General features: G+C 38.6%; 1 protein-coding gene across 1 annotated transcript in view; it reads right to left on the bottom strand.

The window, feature by feature from the left end:
* The window catches only part of LOC149467576 (dimethylaniline monooxygenase [N-oxide-forming] 2-like), a 66,145-nt gene that overhangs the window by 4,659 nt on the left and 49,011 nt on the right, over positions 1-12,475 (bottom strand). The window contains exons 5-8 of the mRNA XM_089671547.1: positions 11,106-11,248; positions 3,292-3,491; positions 2,661-3,016; positions 2,187-2,259 (exon numbers count right to left, since the gene is read on the bottom strand). Of these exons, the coding sequence (XP_089527673.1) occupies positions 2,187-2,259; positions 2,661-3,016; positions 3,292-3,491; positions 11,106-11,248 (772 nt within the window). The remainder of the gene's footprint in view (positions 1-2,186; positions 2,260-2,660; positions 3,017-3,291; positions 3,492-11,105; positions 11,249-12,475) is intronic.

Raw genomic sequence — 12,475 nt, forward strand, 5'->3', positions numbered from 1 at the left:
AATGTCTGGAATGACCCATTTTCCTCAGAATTTCAGAGAGAAATGCACTGTAATCAACATGTACAACATTTGCTGCCTTCCTTCCTTAAATAAGGGTAATAATTGCCACCTGTTTTTCAAAGAATGACTGACCTCACTAATAGAACTCCACACTGCTATTATTTTGAACATGCCGCTTTCAAATTAGTGATTCAATTACACAGAATCAGCAGCATGCATGTCATGACTGTTGGGTCTGTTGGATTTCTATTACTCTACTACACCGGCTAGTAAATTATTTGCCATGTAAAAATATAATTTCTACCAAAAACAATGATTGATCAGGTTAGTGATGTCTGACTGCTATTATTTTGAACACAACTGTATGTTAATCCCCTGTTGCAACTGCAAATAAAATCTGTTGATCTGTCAAAAAAATTCTGTGAACTCCAAACGTCCAGTTTACACTGACGTTCAGTGTACTGAAATCCAAAACACCTTAGTCGGCACTGTCTATTCTACAGCAGAAATCCTCCTATCCCCCACCCCTCTCTTTCCCTATCCACATGCATGCATAGGATACAGGGAAAAAGCTCTTTGAAAATGTAGTTCTGGGAGAAATGCTTAAGCCAGTAGGATGTGACCTCCCAGCAGATGCCCCTGCAAAAATTTTGCAAGCCTGATGATCCTGTTAGAAGGAGTAACAGTAATAAAGGTTGTATCTCTCTATGAGAAAAGGTAAACAAAAAAACTAATTCTGTCACATTCTCTAGAGGGAGAGAGGAGGGTTTGGGGTTAAATTTGGGTAAGACCTAGATATACCCTTTAATAAGCCTGGAAGCATAGGCTAGCTGAGGTCCCCAAACTTTGACCCCACATAGGGTTTTTAGTAAAGATGGGAACTAGTACAGGATGAAACCAGGGGTAGGTGAGTTGCAGTTAACTTTCCCCACTCTTGCACCTTCTCTTAAAGTGGAACTTCACTCTCTCAATCAACATCGACCTTTTGTAACCCTTATGCTGCTAGAATTAGTAAATAGATAGGAAAGTGTAACATATATACTTGTTTAAAACTATTTTTTTTATGTTTCTTCAGTTACATCCTGGTTTCTTGCCTAGGAAAAAGATGTCATGCCTCCCAGGAGCCTTTTGGAGAGGAAGTGGGGTTTTCTCAGCTAAGCACACACTTCTGCTTCTCTGTCTGAACTAAGGGCAGATGTATTCCTAGAAGTCAATGCTACATAAACTATATGCCCTTACTCAAGATGGCCAGAAATGCTATGGGGTGTTTTTCAAAATGATTTTTCAGCAAAGTAGTTCTCAGCAGTGTAGTTCTGCTTTAAGGGAAAGAATGTGCAAAACAGTTTGGTGCCTGTCAGCAACTGACTGGTGTTTTGAAGTGGGGGTGCTTCCTGAAGCACCTGCTTGATGCTATATTGGAAGATAACCAATATCAGCATGGAACTGTTAGATCAACACTTACAATGCAAGGATTACCCTTAGACTAGGGGCCTTGAAACATTTCAGGACAAATGTAACATTGTATATTTTTACAAATATTCGTGGGCTGAAAAATATAGTAGTACCCCCAGGACTCCTGGAGTGCCCAGCAGATTCCCTTCTTCCATTCAGGAGTTCCAAGACATCTAGAACTCAGCAGCAGATTTCCTCCTTATATCCATGTGTGCCCAGCAAAGTAGTCCCCTACAACCAGAAATTCCCAGAAGAGTCCTCCTTATACCCAGGATAGCCCAATAGAACCCCCCCCCCCCCCCCACACACACACACACACACACACACACACATACACACCATCCATGTATGTCTAGCAGAATTCCCCCTTACATCTAGTAATGCCCAGCAGAGTTCCCTCCTTACCTTTACATATGCAGAGCAGCCGGGCAGAAGCCAGGAGTTAGAACAGGCCTGGACATGTTGGCAGCAGAGCAACACATCATGGCCAGCAGTCCTAGCAACCAACCAAAGCAGAGGCAGGAGGGAAATCTGCATTGAGTAATGGTGAAGAGTCAGAATTGATTGGTTGACTGGCAGTGGATGCTCTCTCTGTATTATCATGCACAGACAGGCATAATCTTTATATAAACAGGTTCTTGTATCATAGTGTACCTCTGGACAGTTGGGCTTTGTTTTGTATATTATAAATTATAGGAAACTAGAAAAAAAACAACCATATAGTTCTAACTCACCACTTTAATTTCTGTTCCACAGTTTTTTTGTAGTAGTTCTCCATTTTTGACACTGAAGGTAAATGAGCAGTGCCTGTGGCAAAATATAATTGATAAAGTTATCATGACGCTTTGTGTTGCATGTGAAATATAGGGACTGTATTCATTGGCATAACAGAGGTGTACTTTTAGTTTTGGTGAGTTTGGTGATTGATTTTTTACCACATCACTGGCCTCTAAGATAAGTCCTGCAAAACTGCCACCCTACTGTCCAATGATAGTGTTTTTAGGGACATTATCACTGGATAGAGAGTAGACCGGGTAGTGAGTGAGCATGCAAGTTCCAAATATGAAAGCTTTACATCCAGAATGTAATGTGTTTGGGTAACATAGGCTGCAATAACAAGTATGATGCTTATAATCACTTCTCTGGAAGCAACTAACATAATTAATGCAAATCAAAACACAAAAGCTCAATTTTGTTTTAGTACAAACCTTTAAACACTTGGGTGGCCCAACGTGCTTGAATCTCTGAAACTGCCAAAAGGGAGCCTAGTGGCTGAACAAGTCCCAGGAATGCGATTGTTGGCTTCTCATGACTTAATGGAAAGACATTTTTGTATAGAGCAACTTTGTTATTGTCAACTCTGATGACTGAGTCTTCTAGAAATGGAAAGGAGATACTGTATCCTGTGGCAAATATAACCGCATCCAAATCTTCCACAACACTTCCGTCTTCAAAGATGACAGAGGTTTCAGTGAATGTACTAATATTTGGCTTTACTTTAATAGCTCCACATAGGATTTGGCTAGGTAAGTAGTCGTTTACTATGGGCTCCTTGAAAAAAGATCTGTAGAATGTGGTAGATTGGTTTTAGAAAATGAATTATTTCACAAAAATAACACATGAAATTTGTTACTCCTACACAGTATATTTTTAATGAATGATATAATATGTAGCGATGCTATAATAGCTCTAAAAATACACACAATTCTAAAGAGCAGTGTTTAAGGGTGCTTTTGTTATACCATTGCATATAAAAGTTATATGGTTCCCTTAATCATTGTACAACAATAAATAAAAAGGTGCAGTCAATTACAGAGTTACTTGGTTTGTGAATGATACCTGTTTTCAGGCTCTAATCCATAATTTCCATGATCAAACCAACTGCTCATGTGTTTCTCATTCATCTTGTTGAATAGATTAGCAGGTAAAAGATTTGAGATCCAGAAAAAGAAACGTGTTGCTAGAGCCATATCTATTGGATATCCATGATGAGATATACGACTTACAACCCAGGTGCCTTGTCTGGTACTTAAATATACCTGAAATTTTGAAAACTGACAATTAAACTAATATAGGAACTGAAGGATTGTTGTGATTAGTGCTTAGACTCTTAAGTGGTGCTTAAACTCTTAATTTAATGATCAGAGATCAACCAATACCTTAGCAGCTTCTTTTCACTCTTCCAATGTTCAGAAGCTTAATATATTGCTGGGCTGATTAGTTAGAGCAGCTAATTTTGTTGCTCTACAGTAAGGATATAAGTAGTGCTGGCTTTGGTTCCCATCAAGATAATAACCTGGTATGAAAGTTGTATATTTTATCTAGCCATACTATCCACCCCAAACTTACAGAACTAACTGTTTAACTCCAAATCTCAGGCCTTATGCTTCTAAAATAAATCCACAAAACTAAAAATTTATGTTGTTAAAGCCAATACCGGAAACAAAAAAAAACAAACTTTTTTTTCCCACTCCTTGGTCTTGGGCAGAGCTATAGGACTCTTTCAATCTTTTTGTGTCCTTACATATAGACACCATTATACCTTTCAGTAGCCCAGGTGGAGGGGTTATAACTTTAAACTAGGAGCTTGGACAATGCCCTATGCCCCCTTATCTCTCAAATATCATGTTCATAACCATCTACCTCTTTAAATACTCACTAATTTACATATGTACTCTGCACAAGCCACAAACTGCATGTAACTCACATAAACTTTGCACAAACGATATTACAGTTTCATTTGCCAGTTTATTCTTCACTGGCAGCATCAAGAGAGTCAAATTCTACCTACTTGATTCAGTTGAAATCAGTGCAATGACTTCTGACTCCATTGTAATGCTTGGAGCTTTGATCAGGTCTTGCAGGGATCTTCAACAGCCTGGTACTATTCAGCCTAAATTAATTTGCAATTACCTCAAGGAAACTGATAATACTGTATATATAATGTATGTCTCTCTATGCTCTTTTCTTTCTATAGTCTATTTCTAGGCTTGTCTTGTTGCTTGGTTCACCCACTGTGAAGGTGGTTTCATACTTCTCTATGTGCAAAATCCAACTCGACCCCTTGGGACTTGAGAAGTCTCTTTCAATGTATTCCACTGCAGACTGTATTTCCCCTGTTCAGTTTCTCAATATTATCCTGATATTTCCATGCACACTGTGTGAAACTGTTTCTATTTCTATTTTTGTAACACAGTAATAAAAATATTGCAAAGAAAAATCACTGAGCTAATTGTTTAGAGCAGCTAATTTTATTGCTCTGTAGTGACTGTTTCTCAATGGACTCCTGGAAATAGAGCAATCCACCATATTAATGTAATATAAAGATTATATATTATTCTAACAACACAAGGATAAAAAAGTGGGTGTACAATTTTCATTAGAATTTCAATATCCAGAGGGTAAAAACACAGCGACAAAGTTGTCCACAGACCAGTGTTGAAGGAGTTCACAGGACACAGAATTGCTCACAAGCTGGTAGCCATGAACTTCCACATCTTCTACATATACAGAAAGAAGAGAAGATGACCAGTGGTATGTAAAGGCCATAAGTGAGAGTTCAGGTAGCTGGGGATTATTTGTTTGTCTGATAGCTGCTGGCCTTGGTGCAGAACCTATTCTTGGGCATATATGAACAAGGAGAAACTAGAATTGATTGATGGATGAATTCCTGTGTCAAGGGCTGGATTTCAGGTGGGTGATGCTACTAAGAAACAGACAATTATTTTATCACAATTCAACTACAGCAATCTTTCTGTAAAGACATTGGAAAGGCTTTGGAAACCTAAACTTGTGCTATACAGTACATACTGTATATTTTTTTTTACTTAAAGCTGAACCCTGGACACACAATCATTTATTTAAATATATTCTTCAATAGCCACAAAGATTATAAAGTAATTCCACTTTGTGCATCAAATGTCTTTTTCAAATGTCAGTTGAAAAATTACCCGTGATATCATCACTGCGCTGCACATAATCTGGGCAGAGAGCAGAGCTGTGGAAGGGAGGCAGGAAAGTAGATTCAAGGCCAGTCACCCTGCACAAGTGAATGAGTAGCAGTGATTGGTCTTTATGACAGGGAACTCCTGCCATGCTGGATTACTGTACAGATATATAAGAACTATACAAAGCACACAAATATGCTAATAAGAATACACATGCCTCCCCTGATAGTGCAGTCTAAGCTCTGTACATGGGCTTTTGTTGACACTCCACTATTAACACATATAAATAGTGTAGAATCCAGACAAGAACTCATTTGCACTATTTACAAAACCCTTCATTAGGGAATTTGGCACAGCAATGAAAGTGTTGATGCTTGTGCCCAATTTCTGTTCCTGTTAGAGACAAGTACATGAATCTGCCGACACCCGCAAGGAGGTCAGAGTGTCCATCCTGGACAAACCTTTGTAAGTGTTCTCCTTTTTGGCCACTGCTCTTATCACACTGACAGAGGCATGATCGAGAAGTTTTGACCTGGGATGGGTGAAGCCTGATGGAAAACTTAGAAACTAGTTCCCCATCAGGTCACTTTACTTTTGATTGACAAGGAAATATTGTGTGGGTGAAAGGTATAAGTGATTACACCACATCCCTTAAAGGCACATAGAAAGAACAACTGGTAGGAATGGAGCTTTTCATGAGCATTGATTATACCAGACTGATAAACACTTATAATAATGTTTATTACATCAATGCCATTCAAATTCTTAAAAGCATGGATGTGTAGTGTCTCCTTTTTTTCACCATGGTGGTGCTCTCCACAGTGTGGGTCCGAAGTGTGTGATATTTTTCCATTCAGTTGGTGGGTTTGGCTGCTTTGCCTGTGGAATTATTCTGTGACATCAGTTAAAGTGTTACTAAACCCAGGACTCTGTATTCACTCTATCTGGTCTCCCACAGTACACAGAACATGGAAATGCAATTATTTTAGTAAATATAAGCTGCTAAATACCTTTTCCCATTAGCAGTTAAATCAGTCTTGTGACTTCTATCAGTGTTCAGCAGAACACTGCTGAAAGCTTGTAGGAGGAGTTTTCTTTCTGCTCTAGGAGGATGCAGAACTCCTGACCTCTGTCTGGACAGTAATGATTGGCCCTGTGCAGATCATATGCACTATCTCAAGAAAAAAAAAAACCTCTCTAGCAAAACACACCAAACTGAGCATATGCAGAGTGACTCCACACCATATGTCTTATCAGGAGATAGGTTCCACAGTGAGTATAACAAGCATGCTTTACTGCATATACAGACTGATTTTACTATTGTGTGTTTAGTAGAACTTTAACAATTTGTTGTTTCTTATATCACTTTTTTGTAAGTTCAACAGTAACCTTCGTACATGTGAACTTCCTGAAGAAGCCTGAATGGCAAAACATCATGTGACGATCATGTGTAAAGGTTTGTTTCTGAACTCACTGTGTACCTAACTGACATAGAGCATGTGCATAACTGTTGATGTACATGTTTTTATGGCATGGATGAATTAAACATTATTTTAACTGTTTATCAGTCTGGTATAATCAAAGCGCCTGAAAAGTCCTATTCCCACCAATTGTTCTTTCTATTTACTTTTGCTTGACAGTGCATGGCAGTGGGTGGATTCAAAGCTGCTATTCAGTACAATAGCTGCTTTCAAATCCACCCATTCCTTTGTACTGTCAATCAAAAAAAATTCAGACCTGATAGGGAAATAGTCTCTCAGTTCTATATCAAGCTTAGTTTGTTTACATGTAGTTTTCGGATGGGGAATCTCTAAGCAAATCAGCTGAATGGATCAGTAATAGAGCACAATTCAGGAAGCTGGCATACCTCTGTACACCAATTTAGAATTATCTTAAGTACCACCAGTTTCCTAATCTGAAGACTGGCGGTAATTCTTTAAGAATCTGGTGCTGCCATAGCTACAGGTTCTGAAAGTAGTGGTCAGAAGAACTACCTGAATTTAACCAATACTCTAGTCTAAGTGAGTAGATGTAAACATTTCAAGCAGAAAAAGGGACATAAACATAATAATAGTACATGGTAAGGACATGTGCAATAACATCAAATATAAAATAAAATAATTTCTATTGCCACAGAATAGGAAAAGCATTTTAAAGAATATGCACTGTTAGACAACACTTGCTTTTAATTCACATTACTAGTTTCCCACATTGGCCTTTTTAGCAAATTGCATAAGGTTCATCCAGAGTACACTGACCTAGTTTAGTCACGATGAAGGTTTAGCTTTACGCACATTTTTGCCTTGAGGTCATGTGCTGCCCAATTACAATTTAACTAAATTATCTGGATTGTTTATTAAAGGTAAATCACAAATGCCTCTGATCTTAACCTGGATTTCTTTCAGCTGGGGTTAATGTGCGTTCATAAGGTCTCCAAATTTACCCATTACTTCTTGGCAGAAATGCTTGAATGTGATACTTTTAAAATTTCTATTGAACAAATACCCTCTTCACAGAGAAAGAAGAGAAATATCTTCTTATTACCATTATTCTACACTCCTGAAAAGAACCAACTTGAGTGAATATGTAGACTGCAAATGCTTACCTCTTCTTTCAAAAATGCTAGTTGCCTGGTTGTTATGTATATCCAAAAGCTTTAATACTTTCTGGGTCACTGACTCATTGCAAATATGCAAATAATGCAACTGCTTGCATGTATTTAATTGAAGATTCTGCCAAAGTCCAGCAAAACTTTCTGTGCCATTGCTTGCTGAAATTGGATTCTTGGACGGTGGCTGAAAATATTTTTCAGGAATAAAGGTACCCAAGCAGACCTGACCACCCCTTTGCCTTTGGTCCTACACCTTCAGAAAGGTACCTAGAACAATTAACACTTTTTATGATATTTTTAGTCAATCAACGTTTGCCTTGACATTTCATGGGGATTGGATTAAGGTGGCCAAGTTACGGTATGGCTAAATTTTAGGGTATATTCCTGACACTCTTTAGATCTGAAGAGACAGCTTGTATGACTTCAGCACTACAGAACAAATTAGGCTGAATTTGAATAGCTACTACTAGCTATACAATATAAGATGATCTTGCATGTTTCTATAGTTAACAACTACTTATCTAATAAATCACCTCAGTGTAAAATATATAATATAACCTAAATTATTTTGTTTTTCTAAAATAAACAGCCGCTAGTGCACCCAAATCTTTTATCATATCAGGATTAGCTAATAAATACAGTGATCAGTGCAGCACTACAATATATTAATACATTGCAAAATGAAATCACAAAATTATGTGTAAAATAAGTTAATTTATCTTCATTAGAATGCTTCCATCCTTCTGTAACAACCAAGTGCTCCAAAATATATAAGTGCAATTATTCCTCCACCACATGTCTGCTCACCTCCAGCAGTATGACCTCACATAATACTATATTTGGTCTAACTGCGCTTTTGGTCCCAGTATGGACACTGTAGATCAACTTGATGGATCCCAGCTATCATTCACAACTTGTCCGGAATTTAGCTCCAACCATCACATCACCTCATAAACAAAAGACTCCACATTTAAAACATTTTAATATCTCAAAGTAAATTAAGTGCGCACTCACATGTGAAGGGTGCCCAATCGCACCAAGTACAATCAGCCTCTGTTATTATAAATAAGCCCAGGATCCGTGAACCTGTGCCATGTGAAGTCAGCTATGATTGAGCTCATGCAGTGGGTAAAACACAATGATTACCATGATGTCAATCAATGAACACCACTACTGCTGCTACTATTGCCGGCTCCATGGAGCATTGTTACCTCATCCAAAGCCCTGCTCCGATGCTTTTCATCACTTGTCACATAGCTTTCTCAAGCAGAACGTAATTTAATTATACTTGATACGGTTGGGTACCCTTCACATGTGAGTGCGCACTTCATATACTTTGAGATATTAACATTTTTTAAGTTTAATCATTATGTGGAGATTTTTGTTTATGAGGTGATGTGATGGTTGGAGCTAAATTCCAGAGAGTATTGGTTACTGTACCATTGGAGTATATCTTTTACTATTTCATGATAATGATACCGGATGGAGAAGAGTAAGGAGGTTTATGAAGTCTATGAAGTTTACATGGTGATACCACAATTGGAGATTTAACAAGCGATACATGCCAACCATGAGAGTGGGAGGCATGTTGGTCTGATGAGTGCATACCTAAAAGGAAAGGCTGTCTCAGGAGCACGTAGTGATTTTGGTTTGGGATATTAAGTAACAGGAAGATTAAAACACTGGAAGCGACATCCACATGATATTATGGACTTTATTATTTCTCAGTAGTGGATTGATTTACATTATATGATTGTTATGTTAGAGTTTTGTTTCACTATTCACATTGTCACTGTAGAAGGGGTTATGTGTGTTAGTTGTTCACAGCCCCACTTGTGTAGAGTAAATACTCGCCAAAAGTGGAGCCAAAATGGAGGTATACAATGTAGTATTTATTAAAATATTAAGCACAAAACAGGATAAAGCCAACAAACAGTGTCCAAACTTACAACTATGGCTGCCACATGCAAACATGCATGCAAACATGCGGTGGCAATGACGTCAGTACTCTAACTCTACCCAATGCGTTTCACGCTCTAGCACATTTTCAGGGGTCCCTTACTCTTACTTATGCTTTTCTGAGTGCTGCAATTTTCTCTGCACTTTAATTTTTGCTCTCTTGAAGAGCTCGAAGCACCACTGCTATTCAAAGCTTTCAGGTATGTCAGATAGCATGTTAGCCACAGAGTGCTGCATCCTCTTCCACTAGTCACTATATAACCACATGATACAGTAGTGATGTGGTAATCAGAGGGAGGAACCACAGCACCCTTTATTTGCTGAGCATGAATGATACAACACCATATGCCCAACAGCAAATATTAGGTGTTCCAAGAGATATAACAGGACCCCCTTTTGACATGTAAGTGCAGTGTTGACAGAATTTAGTTCTTGTGCACCATTGGTCTACTATGATGTGAGACAGGACTTGGGGGACTGAGGAGTTTATATGCCACTAACAAGCAAAGGAAACCTGCTAACCCTTTGGTGAAACTTAAGCTGGCCATAGATGGATCGAATCTTGGCCAGTTTAGCAGGGACCTGCAGAGATTAGATCCATATATGTGCACACTGATTGTACCCAAGTCGATTCATCGACCAGCCTGTCATATTTTTTAGCGTGCGATTACTGCTGGTGGCTATACCTGCTAGCAGTAATCATTGTGTTCTGCCAGTCAATCAGGCTACCCATGCTTCCCAGCCAGCAGAACACAATAGCACTGCGGTAGGCATTCCCCCATCAGCACTGACTGTGTTGATGGAGTATTCAAGTGATTTTCTTTCCTTCCACCTGTGCACCCCACTGCATTGGTACAATCAATAACAGCCCAGAGTTGGGCTTTAAAGAATATTGTAGGCTGAAATCTAATTTCCAATTATCCCTATTCTGTTAAAAGGCACATCCACGCAGAATCCAGACTCTTATACATGTTTGATCTTATTGTTTACTTACAGTATTAGTGAATAATAACTACAGAATCCAAATTATCATTATAAATTCTTAAAGGAATTTAGGAACAACATGACCTCTAATTTATCAGATTGTAGAAGCTTGGCAGAATGAGTTTAACTGACAAACGGGAAAATTACCTTACCTGTTTTGCTTTGCTACTAATTTCCACAGAGATATCCCCTGCTGAATTTCCAATTCCCACCACTAGAACATTCTTCCCTTGGTAATGTTCGGATTTTTTATAGAAACGGCTATGGATGTATCGACCTTTAAATTTTTGTATATCTGCCAAGTGTTAAAAGAAACAAGTTATGTTTTTCCATATATTACGTTCACATTTATATTATTGGCAATTCACGTCCCATAGGAATAAAAAGTGTATATCATCTATTCACTTTGGCTATTTCCTGAACCATCTGTATGCAGTTTGGAATAAATGGTTCCGCAACATTTCCTGTATATCTGTGCTATAAACCAACAGTTATGGAGGTAAGGCCCAGGAGCACATCACCTTAACTCCCTTTTCATACTTTCTCATTGCAGCCCAAGCTCTACACCATAAAAGCCCTTGCTTTTATGATAGCCACCAAGCCTATAATAGGTGTACAGGCAGTCCCCGGATTATGAACAAGATAGGTTCTGTAGGTATGTTCTTAAAGTGTTACTATACCCACAGGGGCGGACTGACCATTTGGAAACTCGGCACTGCCCGAGGGCCCGGGGTCAGTAGTGGTCCCCATGAGATGCCCCAGGGACCTTTTTCATAGGCTTTTTTGAGTTTGAGCAAGGACACAGGGGCTGCATGATCCCCTATTGCCCGGGGGCCCCATGAGTTGTCAGTCCGCTCCTGTATACCTAGGACCTTGAATTCACTTATCTGGTCTCCCACAGTATACAAAGCATGAAAATGCAATTATTTTAGTAAATATAAACCGCAAAATACAAATTCTCATCAGCATTTAGTGCAGTGTTGTGACTTCCATCAATGTCCAGCTTGAGCTCTGCTCAAAACATGTAGGAGGAGTTTTCATTCTCTTCTCACTGCCCTATGAGATTGCATAACCCCTGACCCTCTGTCTGGACAGTGCTGATCACATGCACCCTCCCAAGAAAAAGAAAAACTTTCTAGCAGTACACACCAAACTAAGCATGTGCAGATTGTCCCCGAGAAGATGAAATAGGGAACGTGGAAGAAGGGGAGGATCAAGGAAGACAGGATCAAACATCCTTTTTACACAATGCAGAGTATTAACACCATATACAGACTGATATTACTGTTGTGGGTTTAGTAATGCTTTAAGTTGAATATGTATGTACGTTTTATGAAAAAGCACAACTTGACAGGTTATGGTGAGCTAGGCCAAGAAGAACCAAAAAGACTTCTGCTTTTCAAAAAAATCTTATAACTTGTCATACCATTCAAGGTATAAAGCATTTTTTCAGCCTACTGATTTCTAAATACTGTAAATAATGTCTATAACAACATTATCATTTTTTCACAAATAGTTTTGT

Source organism: Staurois parvus, unplaced genomic scaffold, assembly GCF_062004578.1.
Source record: "Staurois parvus isolate SC_StPar_1 unplaced genomic scaffold, SC_StPar_1.0 ptg000106l, whole genome shotgun sequence".
NCBI classification, from domain to species: domain Eukaryota; kingdom Metazoa; phylum Chordata; class Amphibia; order Anura; family Ranidae; genus Staurois; species Staurois parvus.